Source organism: Sceloporus occidentalis, unplaced genomic scaffold (genome assembly GCF_023333645.1).
Source record: "Sceloporus occidentalis isolate IW3139 unplaced genomic scaffold, rSceOcc1.0.p SCAF_3, whole genome shotgun sequence".
NCBI classification, from domain to species: domain Eukaryota; kingdom Metazoa; phylum Chordata; class Lepidosauria; order Squamata; family Phrynosomatidae; genus Sceloporus; species Sceloporus occidentalis.
Window position 1 is genome coordinate 74,116,158 of NW_028316983.1, and position 21,365 is coordinate 74,137,522.

A 21,365-nucleotide genomic window follows, 5' to 3' on the forward strand; every position below is an offset into this window, starting at 1 on the left:
CATCTTGAGGGAGAGAGGCAGGCCAGCTCCAAGAAGCCAAGTCCTCCCTCCAGTCCATCTCTCTTGGTCCAGGCCTCGGAGGTAGAGAAGAACTGCTGGACCTCATCCCCTTTCCCACCACCACTCCCTTCTCCTTTTGTGTCGTGTCTTTTTAGATTGTAAGCCTGAGGGCAGGGAACCGTCTAATTAAAAAGATTGTATGTACAGCGCTGTGTAAATTTACAGCGCTTTATAAATAAAGGTTAATAATAATAATAACTGTCACATTTGCTAATGGTAGTCTAATCCAAACTCAAAATAAATGGAGTCCAGTCTCCATATGTAGTGATGCTGTTCATAAGCAACAAAGGAAATGGAAGCACAGTGAAACCCTAAAAGCTATTGAAGTTTTCTTTTTCTTTTATTTGCTACTACATTGGCAAGTAACTTGGAATTCAACAGCAGTATAGTGAAACAAAACAGGCATCATGAACTACAGCAGAAGTTAATGCAGAATGAGAACCATAAAAAAACCCCAACAGTCTGATAAGAAGCAAGGACACTCTAATGAACAACACAGGTGTCCTACCAATGAGAGCAATACTTTGCATAAGGACTTGGTAGAGGGCCTTCACTGCTGTGGCTCACTGAATGTGGAGTCAGGTCTTGGAGGTCTAATTGGTGTTGATGTTGGTTTCATCTTGGTGCGAATTGCAGGAGCCCTGGTGGTGCAGTGGTTAAATGTCTGTACTGCAGCTACTCACTCACAAACCATAAGTTTGCGAGTTCAATACCAGCAAAAGGGCTCAAGCTTGACTCAGGCTTGCATCCTTCTGAGGTTGCTAAAATGAGTACCCAGATTGTTGGGGCCAATTAGCTTACACTTGTAAACCCCTTAGGGAATGTTTAAGTGCACTGATAAGCAGTATAGAAATGTACTTGGATTGCTATTGCTAATTGGAAACATGGATTTAAAAAAAAAAAACCCTTTAGGGGCTAATGATTTTGTTGAACTCTATACCGATACAGTTTTATGCTGCACCTTTGAGACTAACTGAAAGAAATCCAGAGACAGACCTATATAAACTGGTTGTGTTTGAATTTGAATTGACATTCTCACACATAATGGGCTTATATAGGTCTGTCTTTGAATTCTCCACTCCAAACATACATCTGAAGAAGTAGGCTCAAGTCTATGAAAGTTCATGCTACCAACTTCTTTCTTCCAGTTAGTCTCAAAGGTACTACAGGATGCCTTTGCATAGTGATTTTCCAGACTAAGACAATTACAGTCCAAAACACACTGCAGAGATAATCCAGTTTGAGAGCACTTTAATTGTCCTGGCTCAACACTAGGGAATTCTGGGAGCTGCAGTTTTGTGAAACATTTAGCCTTCTCTGTCAGAGAGCTCTGCTGCCACAACAAACTACAATCCCCAAGATTCCCTAGCACTGAGCCAGGGCACTTAAAGCCCTCTCAAACTGGATTATTTCTGCAGTGTGTTTTCGATCTATGTATTTGACTTCTATGGTTTTATGCTGTTTTAAACTAAGGTTGAAAGCAGATGGATGAAAAAGACAGCACCAGGACTGTGTTGGCCCCAATCACATCGGGACTGCAGTGACCACAGGCCACCAATCCAGGCCACTGCCATGGTCCCTATTTGGGCCACTGGTAGTAGTGGATTATGTCAACCCCTTTTTGGTCCAGTTCTTCTTGCTTGGTGTGGTGTCTTCATGCCTTCCAGCCACGTTCGGGGTGTGCATCATCCAAACACCACATCCCCAATGTGGCTCATGTGTTTTGGCCCTAAGTATGCTTTTGGACATTTAAATTATTCCTTATTGTTTAAAATTTCATAAATTGTTTTACATAGTTTGAATTGATTTTATTGTACACCCTCATGGGAATATGATATAGGTCAGGATTGGAATATTTTGAACATATGCATATGTTCAAAATATCTGGAGGACATGAGGTTGAGGGGATGTTCTAATATATCACGTAAAGAAAAAAGGGGAGGATAAATGGATGAGATTAATTGAATTTTCCCGACCAGGAATGCAGTAAGGCTACCTCCTCTTCAGCAGATTTCAGGGCATTGTGAAAGGGAGCAAATTGTTAGTTGTTTGCATTTCTACTGGAGAGTTGCTTGAAATATTTTCTACCTCCTGTACCCAAATACTTGCTTATGCATTTTGTTTAGATGGTGGTGGTGACACTGGTACTCTGCCTGGGACAGCAAAATGTCTTGGACCTGCTGTGCTCTCTTCTCCTAAGCCATCCTCATAGTCCAAGGAGGATCTCCTTCCTTCCATTTAAGCACAGATACTAGAAGTTCAGTCTGCTGAGATTAAAAAAACAACTCCCTTACTCTGTCCCAGAATATGGTTCCTTGAATAAAATCTAAGTGGAGGATGCATATTATGAATTCTCCTCAGGAAGGGCATTCACAGTATACAAAAACCTTTTCAGACAACTGTTTTAGTTTATGAAGTTTTGACACACATTCCGCCTGAGTTTGACATGGGAGAAATCACAGGCTTGATACATGGATATCACAATCTATAAACTAGCATTCCCACCCTATAATCTGGGGTTGTGTGAATTTGTATGTGCCTTTGTGTCATCTGTGGATTTATGGTGAACCCATGAATTTCATAGGGTTTTATTAGGTAATGAATACTTAGAGGCAGTTTTGCCAGTTCGTTCCTCTGAAATATAGCCTACAGCACCTGGTATTCACTGAAAGTCTCTCATCCAAGTATTAACCAGGCCTGACCCTGCATAACTTTCCTAATCAAATGGAAAAATTGTGCTTTTAGGGTATTTAGGTCTGTTATAATCTCATAATTACATTAATAATCTCATAATTATAATCTCTAACTACTGAGGATATTTTAAAGGAAATGTGCCCTGTCTATAGTAAAATGCTGTCATCATCACTTCACTTGGACCAGGGCTGAGCCGTTTCTGTGAAAATATGTTTCAGGAAAGTTGACTATGAAACATGTCACAGTCTCCAGACAGATACTTTATTTGTTGGACAACATAACCTTATACATTGTTGGTCTTTTCTTTGACAAAACTGGAGGGAATGTGACCATAGAAGAGAAATGAACCATTGATTACAAATGAACTTGTCCTGCCTGCATTTGCTCTATAACATTTTGGAGAAAAATAACAAAAGCAAATTACAAAGAATTATAATGGTTGGGACAGCTGGTAGATAAATAACAGAGGACTTAGGGGCTCAACAGACTTCCCCGAAAGGGCAGGCTGTAGCCACCTGTTTTTACTCCTGATGGAGGCTGCAGCAAGCAAATGGCGCAGCCTCTGTCAGGACTAAAAAGAACTCGCTGAAAGTGGGTTTTTTTAAAATCTGTGTAGTGGGCGCCATGAGTGTGCCAATGGCCACATGTGGTGTAGCAATGTTTAGATGCTGCACCACGCTTGCGTTGTCATGGCGACCCCCATGTGGATAGGGCCGAGCCATGATGGTGCTGCCGGCTCTGCACTCCCGGGCTTTAAAATCGGCCTCAGACCACCGTTTTCTGACAGTCTGTACCGGTCCTTAGAGAAGCCAAGTAAACTGAAGTCTTGTATGGGCAAATGCACTGGGGAAAACTGCAAAGTCTGCTGATAGACAGAGGTATCTTTATCAGTAGTGGGATGACAGGAAGCAAAGAATTAGAAGCCGAGAAGCAGGTGGAAAGGAAAATTTATTTCTCCAGATATTTTTACAGCTATGCATCTGGCTACCTCATGTCCTATTGTGACAATAGCTACTTTTTGATGCTTTGAAGGCTTTTAAAAAAGAAAAAAAGAAGAGTTCTAGACACAGCAATACACTGTCCATTCCAGGGAAGCACAAATGATGATGAAAGGGCTTTAATATGTGCTCAGTTTGTGGTCGTCTCAGCTTTGGCTGCACTTATGAGGAGCCACTTCTTCCATAACTAAAATGACATCTATGGCTATTAGCAACATTGATCTATTTATAGCATTTTCCATTTTCCTCAAGAATATGCAGCCAGCTGTGTGGCCCAGTGTTGTAGAGTGGGTCAGACACATCCCACCCTTGAATAAGATATGGTACAACTACACTCACAACCACAACTCTCTGTGTAACTACACTGGTTCAAATATACCACTTCCTCTTGAGGAGCTACATGTTTGGGACAGAACTTAGCTATACACAGGCTGGGGGCTTGAGAAAGCATTTTCACAGGTACAGGTCTTCCAGTTCTCTACACATTGTGTTGATAGTATATGACAATGTGAAGCACTACAGTAAGTAAAGGGGGATGATCTGGCTGAATGGGGGTGGATGGGCATCTTGTTAGACAACTCATTTAGCCAATACACATATCTATCAAAAACATTCCTTGTCATTAGCTAGGCAGGGCTGGTAGGACTTTCAGTCTGACAACACCCGGACACATGATTCCTACTTTTCATCAAAAGCACTTTAAAGTTCACAGTGGGAACCAAGCTAATTCTCTGTCAGAGAGGACAACAAAACACCAAATCCCTTTAAGGTATGTCTTTACACACACTGTTTCTAAGGCCCATTACACACGGGCCTTTACGGCATCCCGGTCACGTGCTAGGGGTTGGCCGAGGACCTAGCGTCCATACTGGCCTCACCCCTAGAACATGACAAGGGCGTAAAGATGGCGGCGCCCTATACACACGGGCGCCGCCATCTTTATGTGCTGGATGCATAGCATCCGCACGTCGCGCCCTGGATGTGATGTCACGAGTGCGCGAGTAGCGCCTTGCGGCATCACATCTGGGGCGGAAGAAGAAGCGCCATTTTGGGGCTTTTTTTTGCTCTGCGAGGGAGCCGCCCGGTTTGGCTGCTGCGGCTCCCTTGCGGAGCACTCGGCAGCGGCACGAGACTGCCCCTTCTGGGAGGTCTGTAACGCGGCTAAGTTTCATTTGCTCAAAAAGTGAAGAATGTTAAGAAATGTTTTCTTGGGAGATGAGAAGGCATAGCCATCACAGAAACAAGAATGGATGTTGTTTCATATATACTAAAAGTGATATTTGTAGCGGGTAGCTACTTGCACAACAAACATATGAAGGCTTAATCATTGTGGCAAGCCATTTGTTTGTGAGGCTCCAAGGGTCCCAAACTGTATGGGCCTGAACAGGCCAAAATAAAGCTGCATGCATCCTAAGAGGCCAGAAGGTGCGCCAAAGCCACGCTCCAGACCTAAGGACTAGAGCACTGCTTTGGTGCAGCTTCTGGTCTCTTAAGATGTGTGTGTCATTTAAACAGCATACCTCCAAAGTGACCCAAAGCAGCTTTATTTTGGTCTGTCTGTTCAGGCCCTATATTAGCTACAAAAGTACACCTCTGAAATAATTCTTGGTACACAGGAATAGATAAAACTCACAAACAGCATGGAAGTGGCTTTTAACTGCCCTCAAGTTGACTTTGATGCATGTCAACTCTGTGGCTGAGACACCTGCAAGACCCCTGTCCTCAACCACTCTGCTCAAGTTCTGCAGGCCCAGTCCTCTGTCACTTTGGCTTCCAGAGAGAATTCAGTCTTGATCTGTTCTAGAACCTATTTGTTCATCTTCTTGGCTGTCCATGGTATTCTCAGTTCTTTCTCCAGCACCACACCATGCCACGGGGCACAGTGTTATCAGTATGCGGATGACACCCAAATATGTTTCTCTGTGTCCCCGACTGATGCAGTGACTAAGGATGGCATCTCTCCTCTGAATGCCTGCCTGGAGTTGATAATGGGCTGGATGAGGGAAAACAAACTCAGTTTGAATCCAGAGAAAACGAAAGTACTGGTGATAGGTTCCCCAGACCCGGGGAAGGAAATTTGTCCACCTGTCCTGAATGGGTCACACTTCCCCTGAAGGACGAAATTTGCAGTTTAGGAGTACTTCTGGACTCGTCCCTGCAATTGACATCTCAAGTAGATGCGACGGTCAGAAGTGCTTGCTATCAACTTCGGTTGATATGCCAACTGCGACTCTACCTGGGCCAAAGGGACCTTGAAACGGTGGTACATGCTCTGGTAACCTCTCACTTGGATTTCTGTAATGCACTCTACATGGGGCAGCCCTTGTACCAAGCCCGGAAGCTTCAGTTAGTACAAAATATGGCGGCCAGATTGGTCACCGGTGTTTCCAGGTTTGACCATATAACACCTATTCTGAAAGATCTGCACTGGCTGCCTATTTGCTTCCGAGCACAATACAAGGTGTTGGTTATTACCTATAAAGCCCTACATGGCTTGGGCCCGAGTTACTTGAGGGACTGCATCTGCCCATATAATTCGCCCCACACACTCAGAACAACCGGGAAGAACTTGCTGGAAATTCCATCTTCTAAATATGTTATTACTTCCCAGATGGCCTTCTCAGTAGCAGCCCCACAAATCTGGAATAGTCTTCCCAACGAGCTCCATCTTATCACCCCCCTGGAAACATTTAAAAAGAGGCTTAAAACCCTCCTCTTCTGTCAAGCCTTCCCCCCGGAAAATGAAGTCGTGTACTCTGATCCCATTGACTCTCTACCTCACCCTATTGATTGATTGAAGATTGTTTTTAGATTTGTATATTGTATTTAGTGCTCTTGGTTTTATCTATTTTATGATGTGTTTTGTAATTGGTTTTAAACTCTATGTAAACCGCTTTGATCTTTTGGAAAAGCGGTATATAAATAAAATTTATTATTATTATTATTATTATTATTATTATTATTATTAAATGTGCCTATTTTCTTCCTATCTGCTTTTTTTTACTGTCCAGCCTTCACATCTGTACATGGTGGTGGAGGAAAACAATGCCTTGGGAAATCCTTAATTAAGTGTTCAGAGTTAAGTCTTTACTTTTTATGATCTTGTCCAGCCCTTCCCAATCCCCCCTTTTTTATTTCTTGACTTCAGTCTCCATTCTGATCAATATTTGAACCAAGGTATGGGAACTCTTTGATTATTTCAATTTTTACATTGTATAGGATGAATTTGTGTAGATCTTCCATGGTCATTATTTTTGGTTTTTTTATGATCAGCATTACTCCAGCTTTGGCACTTTTCTCCTTGACCTCCTTCAGTAATTGTTCCAGGTCTTTGTTTGTTGCTGCTAGCAGTATTGTGTCATCTGAGTATCTTAGATTGTTAATGTTTCTTCCTCCTACCTTCATTCCTCCTGCCTCTGAGTCTAAGCCTGCTCTGCATATGATATTTTCTACATATAGATTGAATCAACAGGATGATAATATGCAGCCTTGCCTGACCCCTCTGCTAACTGGGAGCCATTTCTTCGTATTCTATTTTGACAGCAGCCTCTTGTCATGAATAAAGGCTACACATAGGACAATCAAATTTTGTGACACTCTCATTCCTCTAAGGTCAAGCCATAGTTTTTTGTGATCTATGCAGTCAAAAGCTTTGCTGTAGCCAATAAAGCACATGCAGATTTTATTCTGGAATTTCCTGGTGCACTCCATTATCCAATGTATGTTTGCTATGCAATCCCTAGTGCCTCTTCTTTTCCTGAATCCAGCTTGTACCTCTGGGATTTCTTGCTACCTATATGGTTGGAATGTTTGCAGAATTTTGAGCATGACTTCAATTGCATGGCAAATTAGTGAAATGGTTCTGTAATTATTGCAGTTATTCTTGCACCATGCCTCTGAGAATCTACCTAGCTATTACAAACTCTGTCAAAAACACAGCCAATTCAGTAGGCATTTGTTAACACAACCAGTTGTATCCCTGTGGTTAATGCCATTTGCCCTGCCACCTTCCCTCACAATGCCTTGCTTGCCTGCCTCTGGCCAGCCCACCGCAGCCCAGCAAGGGGAGGGGGAGCAGGCATTGCTGAGGCCTTCAGAGAGCCATCTGGGATCTTGTGCAGCTGCTGGGCAAATGGGAAAGGAACATGACACCCTTTCTTGTTCATCCATCACCTACGCCAGTCTGACAAGATATACACCCTCCCACTCTACAGTGTCACCCAGTGCCATCCGCACCCCCACACCCCTCCCAGTGACTCAATTTTCCACAACCAGACTTTTTAAGGCAATGCTGTCTAATGGACAATGGATTTCTCTTCCTTTGTGCTCAGTCTCATCTACAGATGATCATTTGTGGTTATGTTGGCCACTAAGTGAAGAAGCAGCCACAGATTATTTAGTCTGATTGAGGAGCAGTGTCATGAGGATGCTGTGTCCCTTTCTTCAGGAAGACTACACACTCATACTAATGCTAATGCCAACAAAATATCAGCAGTGTAGCTATGGGGAAAGGCACAAAATGAAAGCATTGACCTCAATAACAATTTTACTCTGAAAATGAAATTTTATCTCAGCTCCAAATGTCTGGCACTGCAGAAAGTGAGATTACTGAAAATCATTTGCACCTTGCAGAGTGTGAAACATTGTTCACACCCAGTACTCTTACTTTTGCTGTTTTCACATTCCCAAGGTAACTTTGCCTGCCCCCTTTCTTTGTGTATTTCTAAATGATCAACCAACATTTTATGTTACTATAATGCTAGAAATTCAGCAACTGAAAGGGAAACACCATTTGATGTTAACTGCTGTCAAGTTGACTTCGACTTATGACGACCCCATGAATGACAGACCTCCAAGTGTAGTTTTGCTCAGGTCTTGCAGAGTCAGGCTGTGGCTTCCTTACTGAGTCTATCCATCTGGAATGGAGTCTTCCTCTTTTCCTACTGCCTTCTATCTTGATAAGTATTATTATCTTTTCTAATAAGTCATGTCTTCTCATGATATGGCCAAAGTACAACCTCAGTTTAGTCATCTTGACATCTAGGGAGAGTTCAGATGTGATTTGCTCTAGGACATATTTATTTGTCTTTTTAGCAATCCATGGTAGGTGTAGAAATGTTCTCCAGCACCATTCAAAAATGTATGGGCAAATTTTCCAATCTTATTTTATGCTTTTAAAAGAGCTCACATTCAAGATTCCTGGGTGTCATGCTGCTGGCAAGACACATAAGCAAGGCTAGTAAATGGGGAGATTTACTAATGGCATTGTAACTTAATTTGTATGCACCCTTCCTGCAATAAATTCAAACCACTTTTTCTCTCCATTAGGAGGAACAACAAAGTTCTGCAGGCTTCAAACAAAAGATGGTTCCCCTTAAAGCAATTAGCAGAACCAAACTTAGCATGCCCATACTTAGTAGCTGCTTCTTTACGTTTCTCTTAAGAGTTTAAGCATAGTGTTTATACATGTAATTCTCTATTTGCTGGCCTGAGCCTCATCCTCTCTCTCTTTGCATCAGTTAGGTGACAGATAGTCTTAATCCTCCATTTTCTAGTCTGTAGTTCTCATTCTCCCTTTTCCATGTTTGAAGAGAACATATTGTACAGCTTTTCACAAGATATTAAGAAATATTTGTGAATAAGCCTACTTCATATATTTAAAAAAAGAAAACTAAACCTGTTTTATTTCTCTGCTAGACCCTGGGGGTGTGGTGTAGAGGTGCGGGACTAGTCATTACTCATCTTATGATTGCAAATGCTAATTTCCAGAAATTCTCTGCTTATGAGAGACAATGCTATCTCTCACTTTCCCTAACATATTTTACCAAAATATCCTCCTCTTCCCTATCCTTGGACCAGTTCTATAATTTTAAGAAAGATCTTAAAGGTCAGAGATTAATAAGGCAACAAATAAACAAAAAAGATATTAATAAAAAGCAACCTGTGATACACACGCACACACAGACACACACACTGCCATTAAAAAAATTGTGTGCAGAAATGACAAGAGTGTAGTTAAAATAATGAGGGCGGGGCAATCACAGAAAAAGACATCTCCTTAATAATGTTGCACCTCTAGAAAGACTCCAGTGGAGGATCCTCAGCGATACCTGAGAGCTGGTACATTTTTGTTGTTTTTGTAGTCGTTGCAAAGAGATCTTGTAGCACCTTTGAGATTAACTGGGCAAAAGACATTGTAGCATAAGCTTTTATTTAGACAGTGTCTACTTTTTCAAATGCAAGTCTATAAAGCTTATGCTACAATCTTTCCAGTCTCAAAGGTTGCAAGACTCCTTTGCCTTCTGATATTCCAAACTAACATGTTTATGTCTCTGTAATCCTTTTTCTTGTTCTTGTTGTTTAACAGAAGAGAAAGGATTGTGAGCAGCAAGACCTGTTTGACTTTTCTGTCTTGGGCCAAACTTTTTAGTTTTCTATTCAAGGAATCTCCAGTACAGAGATTTGTGTTCAGGTCACCCTTAGCCACTGCCCCGCTATAATTCCTGACCAACAAGCTGATGTGGAGCATGCATGCAAAGGAAACAGCAGCCAGCTATTTCCCTTAGTGATGGCTCATTAATGAGTAAGAACTGCTCTCCCTGACTGCAGACCAAGAAGCTGTGTTCACTTTGATATAATGGAACTGGCAAGTGCTGCAAGCATCAGCACAAACTTTTTGGTACAAGAGATCAGCTTGCAGAATTCATGCCAACATGTCCTGGACCTTCATTGGCTGAATTTCTCTGATCAGGGCACTGGAGTTGATGAGGGCAGTGTGCGCTGCCGAAATAGCATTTTAACAAGTTCACTTAGTTTTGGACTAGGAAACAGCTTTCTCTGAATACTACAAAATACTTTTTGGCAGTGCTCTCCTCTCACACAAGATGACATCCAATGGACAACAGATCTATTCGAAGGCCATGCAAGATGTGAAAAATACCCACTCCTACCACAATAGCATTATCCTTCTATGGTATCATACTACCATGATGCAGTACTGTGAAATTCTGGGAATTGTAGTTTTGTGAGTCATTTAGGCAGGTTACAGACTGCCGAAAAGCGGCAGTCTGCTGCTGCCGGTTGCAGCATCCGGGAACCGCAGCAGCCAAATGGCGCGGTTCCTGGACGCTGCAAAGAAGGAGTGCAAAAATCGCGCTCCTTCCTGCGCCCCGGAAGAGACGCCAGAAGTACCGAAGCGTGCACTCGCGGCATCATTTACGGGGTGCGACGTGCGGACGCAGTGCGTCTGCTACGTCAAGATGGAGGTGGCCGTGTGGAATGGCCGCCACCATTTTGTACGGACTCAGTCCATACTAGGGTTAGGGACGTCTGGAAGAGACGCCCTTTCTAACCCTAGTAGGGACTGAGTCCGTGCTAGAGTGCCCATTTGTAATGGGCCTTAGTCTTCTCTGTCAGAGAATTCTGGTGCACAACAAACAACAAATCCCAGAATTCCACTGCACAGAACCTTGACAGTTAAAATGGTGTCAAACTGATTTTGTGGATGCAGCCTAGGAAAACAGTCAATGTTGTTATTTTTGGCCTTTTATGGTGTGATGCCCTGGTTTAACCAGGCATTATTTTAATGTTTTAATCAATTTTGGTCAGAAATTACAGTTTTGTTGCAAGCCATCTGCTGCCAGCCATATCACCAAGATCTTGATGTGAATATATATCTCTTGGAGAATAGGATGTCATCAGGGCTGCAGCTGAAAGCATGGAAGTGCTAAGGTGAGAAAATAGCACCAGATCTGCTTGACCTGTGGGAATCTTCGAAACTGGGGGCATCTTGTTTTGAAATTATTCCAGCTTCTGCTTTACATGTAAAAATAAGAAGGCTCCTCCATTATGAGATGTGGGGCCATTACCATTAAGATATCAGAATGAAATGCAGTTAGGGGCTCTGCAGACTGCCACTGAAGGGATGGCCTACAGCTGCCTCCGTCTTCACCAGATCGGGGCCATGGCAACCATACGTTGTGGCCTTTCTGTGACACAAAAAGGAGCCGCAAAAAGCGGCTCCTTTTTGTGCCTTGGAAAGGGCACTGTAGCTGCTGATGCTGCAGCTTTATTGCGCTCCTTTGGTGCTGTGACATCTAAACACAGCACAAGAGAAGTGCCGTGACACTGCACGCCATGTGGTGCAGCACACGGAGTCACACCAGCCTGGGGCCAGAGCCAGGGTGTGCGTTGTGTGGACTCCTTGTCCCGACTCCGCCCACAGGCCAGCCTTTCCTGCTAGTCTGCACAGCCCCATAGAGTATTTTATTAGTCCCTGAAGTAAGCATTTTGTTTTTTTCACCACTGTCCATCTTTTTGACTTGAGCAGGAAGGATGAAGGAGCTGTAATTAATCAATTAAATAAAGCATTTATATTCTCTGGTCTTGCAGATGCTGGCGAAACGTCAGGAAGAAACTCTTCTAGAACATGGCCACATAGCCCAAAAACTCCACAAAAAACTATGGATGTCGGCTATGAAAGCCTTCGACTCCACAAGGCATTTATATGCTGTCTTTGGTGTGATCATGCTCAGTCATGCACAATGTACGTGGTCTAGCAATCTGCTTTAGGGCTGCCAATTCAAGATTGTCCCAGGCTCTGTGGATTCTGGGCCAAAACCTGAGACCTAGCAACAACTCCTGCAGATATACGTAAGAATTATGCACAAAAGTATCAACCACAATTGTTCACTGCTTGTCATTCAAACACACACACACACACACACACACTCTGTTTGGAAATTAAGAGAGAAATCCTAACTAAAGGGGATGTTCCCAGCATAAGGTGAAATGAGGATGTTATTCCTTCTCACTTACAGGAAGCTGCCACTTATCCAACAGGTAACGGGCCAGAGAACTGCCAGAAACTGAATCAGTTGAAAAGCGATCAAGGAAATCGATAGTACTATATTCTGCTTTGGTCAGGTCTCACCTGGAATAGTGTGTTCAGTTCTAGGCATCTCAATTCAAGAAGGATGTTGACAGGCTGATGTATCTTCATAGGAGGGTGATCAAAATGGTGAAGTGTCTGGAAATCATGCCCTATGAAGTGTGGTTTAGGGAGCTGGGAATGTTTAGTCTGATGAAAAGAAGGTTAAGAGGGGACATGATAGTCATGTTTAAATACCTGAAGCGATGTCATGTCGAAGAGGGAACAGGTTTGTTTTCCATGGCTCCAGAGACTAGGACAAGGAGCAATGGATTCAAACTATAGGAAAAGAGATCCCACCGAAATCTCAGGAAAAGCTTCCTGACAGTCTGATCTGTTTGATAGTGGAATATGCCGCCTCAGAGTGTGGTGGAATCTCTTACTTTGGAGGTTTTAAAACAGAGGCTGGATGGCCATCTGTTGGGGATGCTTTGACTGGTGTTCCTGCTTGGCAGGGGGTTGGACTGGATGGTCCTTGAGGTCTCTTCCAACTCTACAATTCTATCATTCTAAGCATTTGGAACCATTTAGATTGGTGCCAATACACTAAATATATAATAGGCAATTTAAGATCAGTTGGGTTTAACTGTTAAGCCAGTGTTTGTTTATTGTTGTGTGCCTTCAAGTCACTTCTGATTTTAGGGTGACCTGGCCTATGGCAAACCTATCATTAAGTTTTCTTGGCAAGATTTGTTCAGAGCAGTTCGCATTTGCCTTCCTCTGTGTCTGTGAAAGTGTGTCCAAAGTCATCCACTGGGTCTCCGTGGCTGAACACTGATTTGAACCCTGGTCTTCAAAGTCATGGTCCAATGCTCAAACACACCTGCACAAAGAGGGAATAAGTTGGTGAGAGCATATTACTTGCCTCACTGATGATAAATAGGTTGAAGCGTCTTTAAAACAAGGATTCCCCATGTTTAAACATTCTGTGCCTCTATTTGCACTCAGCTTTAGCAGCCTGGCAATAGAATGATAATCTTTTACTATCTAGCCCAATTGCTCTGTGTATTTGATTGTGTGGGACCAGCCCAGCTGTGATTTTTTTGGCCAAATTACTGGAACCTCCATGCAATCATTAGCTGCATTAAATACTCCATCCAGGTTCTGCAGCACCTCTTCTTCATGCTCTCCACTTAGTCATCCATACTGCAGTGGTGTCACCTTGTGCGGTGACTCATGGTGTCACCCTCCAAGCCATTAGACCATTTTGGCTCTCTAAAAATGCTTCTAGAATCATAGAGTTGGAAGAGACCACAAGGACAATCCAGTCGAACCCCCTGCCATTAGGTTCTCTTAGACCTAATATATCCCAAGGACCACTCTCATGAAAAATCTAGTCCCAAACCCACTAGATATTGTTGTAAACAAAAACAAATTTGAAAATTTGGGGTATGCTGTGGTGGTTTAGCCATCTGGATCCCCAAATCTTAATTTAATTTCAGAGAATCTAAGGAGCTTATCGCATGGACAAAAACTCAACTGCACCCCCAACTGGATGCAGCTGGGTTGTAGGATGTAGGTGGGAATTATTGCACCGATTCTGTCAGGCAAGTGAGGCCTGGCTGTATCCTGGGTCTCAGGTGTGCTTCGGAGGCCACTTTTCAAAGCTGGGAAGTCGTTTGGTTTTTTATCCCTGTGATAAGCTCCTGGGTTGGAATAGATTGGCTCAAACTGGTCCACATAGGCTTGCCATATCCCGCCTGGGGGCGGGACTTTCCCGGTTTCGGGCAGGGCCACACAGTCCCACCCCAGTTTAGCCCCTCCCCTGGGATCTCCCCCCCCCCCAGCAAGGCCCTGGAGGCAGCTCCACCCCTCCCTCCCCGCTACCCTGCCTAGCTTAGCCTAGAGAGCAGGGCTTCAAGACATCTGCCACTCAGAACTATTGCCAGCCCACTTGGTATATATACCCTGCAAGAGGCATTACTTTCAGGTTACAGTGAGCAAAGAAAAAAAGGCCATCAATCATTCCTGTTTCCCTGGGAGTCTAAATGCCTCATCTTTTAAATGTCTACCACTCAGTATTGTTGTAATTCTTTATCACAGGGTCGTTTTTGAGGCCCTAAACACCTTTCCTTGTAATATGCAAATTTCTCCAGAAGCTGACCAATGGGAAAGAAGCAATCAGCCCTCCCCTTGGGTTGGTTTACAATGGCTTGGTGAAGGAAGAGATTTTGCCTTGCAAGTTGCTGGTAAATAATAGAAGGCTTTGGGATAGCAAAGGCTGCAGAAATAGTTTGACTCCCCCCTTAAACATCCATGGCTCAGTGCTATGGGATTCTGGGAATTGTAGTTTCTTGTGGCACCAGAGCTCTTTTGACCAAAGGAAGCTGAATGGTCCACAGAGGAGGCGGGGGCAGAGCCTCTTGCCAGCAGTCTGCGGTGGAAGAGAGGAGGCTGATGGTCCTGGCCACTTCCCTTGGCTCCCTCCCTCCTCCTCCTCCTCCTCTCAGAGTAGCCACAGCCAAGATGAGCTGCTTATTCACTCTCCCTGGCTTTTCTCTCCCCCCCCCCCCCCCGCACTTTGAGACCCCTTTAACTGCCAAAGCTCAATGCCACAATAAACTACAATTCCTAGGATTCCATAGCACTGAGCCCTGGCAGTCCAAGCAGTGTGTTTTGGACACAGAGATCCTCCAAATGAATCCAGTCCCTAGCTTTTATATCTCTCACACACACTGCAGGAATAATAACCCGCTTTGAGACTGCTTTAACTCAGTGCTAGGGAATCCTGGGAATGCTAGTGTTTGGGACACATTGAGACTTCTCTGTCAGTGATGGCTCTGAGGCCACAATAGACTACAATTCCCAGGATTCCCCAGCACTGAGCAGTCTCAAACTGGACCATTTCCTCAGTGTGGATGCACCTGGGGAGGAATTCTGGGCACTGCAGTTCAACTACGTTTGGAGGGTTATGGGACTCCCTGTCAGAGATAGCTCTGGGGCCACAATGTACTACAATTCCCAGCATTCCCCAGCACTTACCCAGGACAGTTAAGTCACTCTCAAACTGGATTATTTCCTCAGTTTGGATGCAGCTTTGGTGAGGAACTCTGGGCATTTCAGTCCAGCATTGTTTTATTTCTGCAGTGTATTTTGGACCAGAGACAAGGTGACCAGGCATCCTCCTCCTTTTCCAGGACACGTCCTCTTCTGCCAAATTTCAAAATGTCCTCCATTTGGACCATGGCTAAGAAGCATGGATTTATAATTACATGGGTGTTTTTAGCTTTTATTTTTGGCCATGTCCTACATTTTTTTGCTTGGGTGCCCTACATTTTGGGGTGAGGGCATTGGTCACCTTGGTCAGAGAACTTTCCAGGGGTTAACTGCCATTCTGCTGTGGTGCTGGAACAAACCACCATTCCCAGAATTCCATAGCATTCATCCAAGACAGTTAAAGTGGTCTCAAACCAGATTATTTCTCCAGTGTAGATGCAGCCCAAGCCTTTTGCCTCTCTTATGCCTGAGATTTCAAAGCCCAGCCTTGGCACCACAACAAACTACAAATCCCAGTATTCCATAGGATGGAGTGATGAGAGTGAAAGCAGTGTGGCAGCAGCCTAAGTGTGCTTAATGCAGTTCTTAAGATGGTGCACCTCTTGCCTACAGAGTCTCACAAGACTTTTTTGTTTAACAACTTGTACCCATTAACTCCATTTCATGTCTCCTTTATTTAGTGGGGTGGAATACAGACAAAACAAGTCAAAATGAAGAAAAACCAAAGTCCCTTGACCAAAGGGTTTGGTTGTGGAATAAGCCTCTGAAATATGCAAGAGGCAATGTTAAAATAAAGCCATGTTCAATGCTCAAATGTATTGGTTGGAATGGGGAGAGGGGGGTGGCCAGAAAGGGAAGTCCATTTCCGTGATCTGTCTACGAATAATGTCAAAATGTCCTCCATTTTGATCATGCCTAAGAAACATGCATTTATATTAACATTTCAAAAAAAAAAGCCTCAATTTTTTTGCGTGTCCTCCATTTTTAAAAATGTGTCCTACATTCAAAAATGTTGTCCTGCATTTGTCCTACATTTGTCCCGGTTTGGAGGTCCTCACTTATGGCAACCCTAGGTCCACATCAAATCAGGTTCAGTATTGCTGAATAAGGTCCTAAAGCACACCTGAGGCCCCATGCACAGCCCTAATCCAAAATGTTCATAGTTCACAGCTGGTGGACAACCCATTGGCCAGCCCCATGTGTCAAAACCGCTATGGATTAAATGCACAACTAACATAAACTATACAACAGTACACTAAATCTCCTGGGCCATTTTTTCCCCAAAATGTCTGACTTAACAGGTATTTTTTAATTAATATTTTAAGATATGTGTTTAAAATTCTGATTATACAGTCAGCCCTTTGTATTGGTGGATATTTGGTTCCAGGCACCACCCACAGATAACAAAAAAAAGCAGGACCTCAAGTCCCATTAGCGTCAATGAACACCAGTGTGTGTGTAGTCACATTGGTGCTGCTGCAGGCATGCATAGACAACAATAGAGCAGGGCCATCTGCAGATGCTCCAATCATTGGGTAGCTAGCCTGCTAATATAGAGAGCCAACTTTAACTTTTATATCACTTGCCATTTGATTGCTAGCCACCATGAACAGTATTTTAGTAGAAAAGTGGGGGCCAAAAGAAAGCAAATACTTTCAATTGTGCCTCTTGACTGTGTCAAAGTGTGAGTAGCAAAATGTGTGATGTGTACACAGAGGTCCAATAAACCTACTGGTGAAGGCGCAAGACTGTGTGTTAACTACATAAACACACACAAACTCACATAGACACATAGACACTTTTCACAGTTTACAGCAGAGTAAGCAACTTGTTATGCAGCACTGAAAACCTTGTTTTAGTGCTTTGCTTCTGTGTATTTATTTTAGTTCCACAGCCACAAAGTGTAAAAAGTGTAAAAAGGTACTTAAAGAGAGAGAGTGGTATTCTCTGCAGAATTCATGCAGACCATGGAGAACAAATTGTCCAGCCTTCATTTGGAGGATACAGGTTGAGTTTCTCTTATCCAGAATTCCAAAAGCCCAAATATTCCAAAAACTAAAAGTTTTTTCATGGGACCCCAGTCAGTGATATCTTTGGTTTCTGATGGTTCAATGTACACAAACTTTGTTTCATGGTCAAGATTATTTTTAAAATAAAATATTGTATAAAATTACCTTCAGACTACATGTACAAGGTGTATATGAAACATAAATGAATGTTGTGTTTAGACTTGGGTCCCATCACCAAGATATTTCACTATGTATGTATATGCAGATACAGGTATTCAAAAATAAAATAAAAAACAATAATAAATAAATAGAAATCAAAAACACTTCTGATTCCAAGCATTTTGGATAAGGGGGACTCAACATGTATACTTTTTGTAAAAAGTGCAAGGAGTTTTATCTCATGTACCCTAGGAAGCAACCGTGACCCATTGATTATGATTAACCTCATAAATGGAAAACTGATTCAGAGGGAGCATGTTACTCTTTTAAACTCAGAGGGATTACCATGTTAGTCTGAAGCAGAAAAAAACACCAAAGAGTTCTGTGGAACATTAAAGATTTAACAAGTTTTATATTGGCACAAGATTACATGGACTGAATCCAACTGCTGCTGAAAAAAGCAGCTGCAGTTCTTGAAATCTTATGTCCAACTTGTTGTTGTTGTTGTTGTTGCTGCTGCAGTTTTATTTATTTTGATCTTGCATTTTCCCAATTTGAGACATAAAGCAGCTTACAACCAATGAAAAAGCACATCATTAAAATTCACAAGATACAAAAATTAAAATGAGATTAAACAATAAAAAAGTAAACCAGATTAAAACATAACCATTAAACACTCACATGCACACCCACCCATCCACCAGCACAAAAATTAGCAAGATCCAACAAAGCAGTGTTTAGGTGCAGGTGCAATGGGCCTTATATAGTCACTCATCAAATGTCTGTCAGTAAAAACAGAAAAGTCTTTATTTGTCTGTGAATAGAAAGCAGGGAGGATACCAATCTAACTTCTCTGGGAAGGGAGCTCTGAGGCCTAGAGGCAGCCACTGAGCAGGCCCTCTCTTTTGCTCCCACCAGATGTACCTTTAAAGGTGGTGGGACAGAGGAAAAGGGCCATCCAGGCTCATCTTAAAGCACAGGCTGATTCATAAGAAAAAAAAGCAATCTTTAAATTGGACCTGTTAGTCTTTAAGGTATTCCAAGAGTCTTTGGGGCTGTACAGATGGGCGGTAGGACACTGCCCCTTTTCGTCCAGGATTAGGGCTGTGGCAACCGCACACCACGGCCTTCGCAGGGAGCAAAAAGGAGCCACGGAAAGCTCCCTGGAAGGGATGTCATAGCCACGACAGGGCAGCATGATAACACCTCTTCTGTGCTGTGCTGTTTGAGTGCTGCATGGGAGTTACACCATGATGCTGTGCACCATTTAGAAGGGCGCACGGCATCATGGCTCAATGAGGGCAGAGTCATGCCATGCAGCATGCGGACACTGTGCCGTGGCTCCACCCACAGGTCGGCACAAAGTGCTGGTCTGTAATGGACTTTTGTTATTTTTTTCCTTTAAAACTCATTCAGTGGGGGTACAACTGAACTACATTTTGAGCCTGCTCTCCCAAAGTCAAATATGCCTGCCTTCTGGATCAACTGCTCCCAGCAACACTCTGCTATGTAGTGGTGCAAGCACATATATCCATCACATCCCACTTCATTATGGTTTTCCAACTGGCCCTCAAGGCTCTGCTGAACCTTTTCAAAAGAAGTGGATGCACCACTGGCCTTTCTCTTAATCAACAGCAGACTTTTCTTTATGCACGTCATCTGGGTGAATCTGAAGAGATGAAACATTTCTAAATGTCAACTGTATTTTTGTTTCTTCATGGAAACAAACTCCAGAAAGGGCTTCCTAATCTCCTCCCCAATGATTCCCATCTCAGCATAAACACTCTGTTCCCAGCCATCAGCACACACAGCCATATGTCTGGCTAGCCACACTGACTTGCTCGTATGTCAATGATTACCCAGCACACAAAACTAGCTGGAAAACTGGCCCGGGATGTTCCCAGCCCCAGCCTGAATTCTCCAGTGGTTTGTACACAGTATGCTCTGGGGGGGGGGGGGGGAGTGTCACTTTCAAATCGCACAGCCTATAAACTGTGCATTTCCCATGGTTTTCCAGAAAACTCTGCTTTAGTAGCAAAGCCTACATTTTACATTTTAATGGGAATGTTTTAAGAGATCACGTATTTCTTTCCTTCTCTGTGGAGTGATGATGCACAGCTAGTGAGAGCTGAGCTTGAGAAAGTCCTATGAACCTCAGTGCTGAGCTCAAGGCCAGCCAATCAGGGAACACAGCTTCCAGTCTGGTTGCTGTGCAAAGATACTGTTAGGAAAAGCTGCCACAGTTCTGGGAAGCTACTATAATTTTGAGACCATATTATAAATGCACAGACTCACCCCTCTGGTTGCTGGAAGGTGTTGGGGGCAGTGGCCTGGGCCTGGGCCTGGGTGCGGGGGCCATGATCCTTACGGGACCCAGGTACTCTACGTAGGTGCCTGGGAAATCTCCTTGCTCCTTGGTCCGTTCATTAAAGCCACTCAGCCAGCCTTCAGGATTCCTCTCATCCCCTTCCTTGTAGTCCATACACATAAATCCTGCCTTGTTGACCGTCAGCAAGTCTCCAGGACAGAGAGCCAGGTCTTCTTCCCGGTGCTTCTTATATTCATAGAGAGCTCGGTACTGCAGTCCATCTGTGGAAGCCATAGTAAGAAATTCCCAAGGATCTTGAGTTATATACCAAACTTGCTGACACTGTGCATCCACATGGATAAAGGGCAGAGGAGCAATGGTGTGTGTGTGTGGGGGGGTGGTGGTCAAGGAGCTGAAATTGCACCTGGTCACACAAAAACCTTCCCTAGACTCTCCCAGTTTCAGCTCTGGAAGATATTTTATTCTTGTGCAAGAAGAAATACACACACACACACGGACACACAAAACCCTGAGGGGTCTACAGTCTGCAAAACCTCAAGCCATCATCTTGGCAAGTATGGCCCCTACTGAGCAACAGTCCATAAAGATGCAATGAAGACTGTCTCTCCTCCTCTCTTCTCTGTTTCAGCTTCCAGTCTTGATCTTAGCAGCCGATCTCTCAGAGGTTTTCTTCACTGCAAGAGTAAGATAATGTGGTGTTAATGCTTATTTACCAAGGCATAGTGGCCAGCTTTTCCACAGCCTCTGCAACCATGCCTTTCATGCTGGCTGGCTTTTGGAACCAAACAGCAGCAAGTGAGAATGCTCCCCACTCCCAAATATGAAAAGCTATATCTCCATGACCCCCTCCCCCCGAGGGGCTGTTAAAGGCACAAGAGCAATTTCTTTTCCTGGCCAGTTGGCAACCCCATAAAGGGCCAAAGCATTTGCTGTGTCTTCTTTAGCCATAGGAAATAGTTTGAAAGAAGAACATGCAATTATACAAAAACACGGAAAGCCAGTGTGGCATCAGGGTTTGAGTGTTGGAGTATATCACACAAAGGAGATTGGGAGTTTATCCCATGAATATTCCAGAAAAATCATGTAATTACGCGAAATGATTTTGCACAACATTGCACAAAACCCGCCATTAAAGTGGTCACAAAGAAGCATTAACGCATATCTTTTTACTTTCAGGATTTCAGCAACCA

General features: G+C 43.4%; 1 protein-coding gene and 1 long non-coding RNA gene across 2 annotated transcripts in view; one reads left to right on the plus strand and one right to left on the minus strand.

Annotated features, from left to right (window-relative positions):
• The window catches only part of LOC149316228 (uncharacterized), a 34,798-nt gene extending 18,330 nt beyond the window's left edge, over positions 1-16,468 (plus strand). Inside the window, exons 2-3 of the long non-coding RNA XR_016280449.1 lie at positions 12,144-12,404; positions 16,359-16,468. This is a non-coding gene — a long non-coding RNA (uncharacterized LOC149316228). The remainder of the gene's footprint in view (positions 1-12,143; positions 12,405-16,358) is intronic.
• The window catches only part of LOC149316226 (phosphatidylinositol 3-kinase regulatory subunit gamma), a 348,381-nt gene extending 327,858 nt beyond the window's left edge, over positions 1-20,523 (minus strand). Inside the window, exon 1 of the mRNA XM_089515055.1 lies at positions 20,142-20,523. Within this exon, the coding sequence (XP_089371181.1) occupies positions 20,142-20,448 (307 nt within the window). The 5' untranslated portion in view covers positions 20,449-20,523. The remainder of the gene's footprint in view (positions 1-20,141) is intronic.
• Positions 20,524-21,365: the final 842 nt, after the last annotated feature.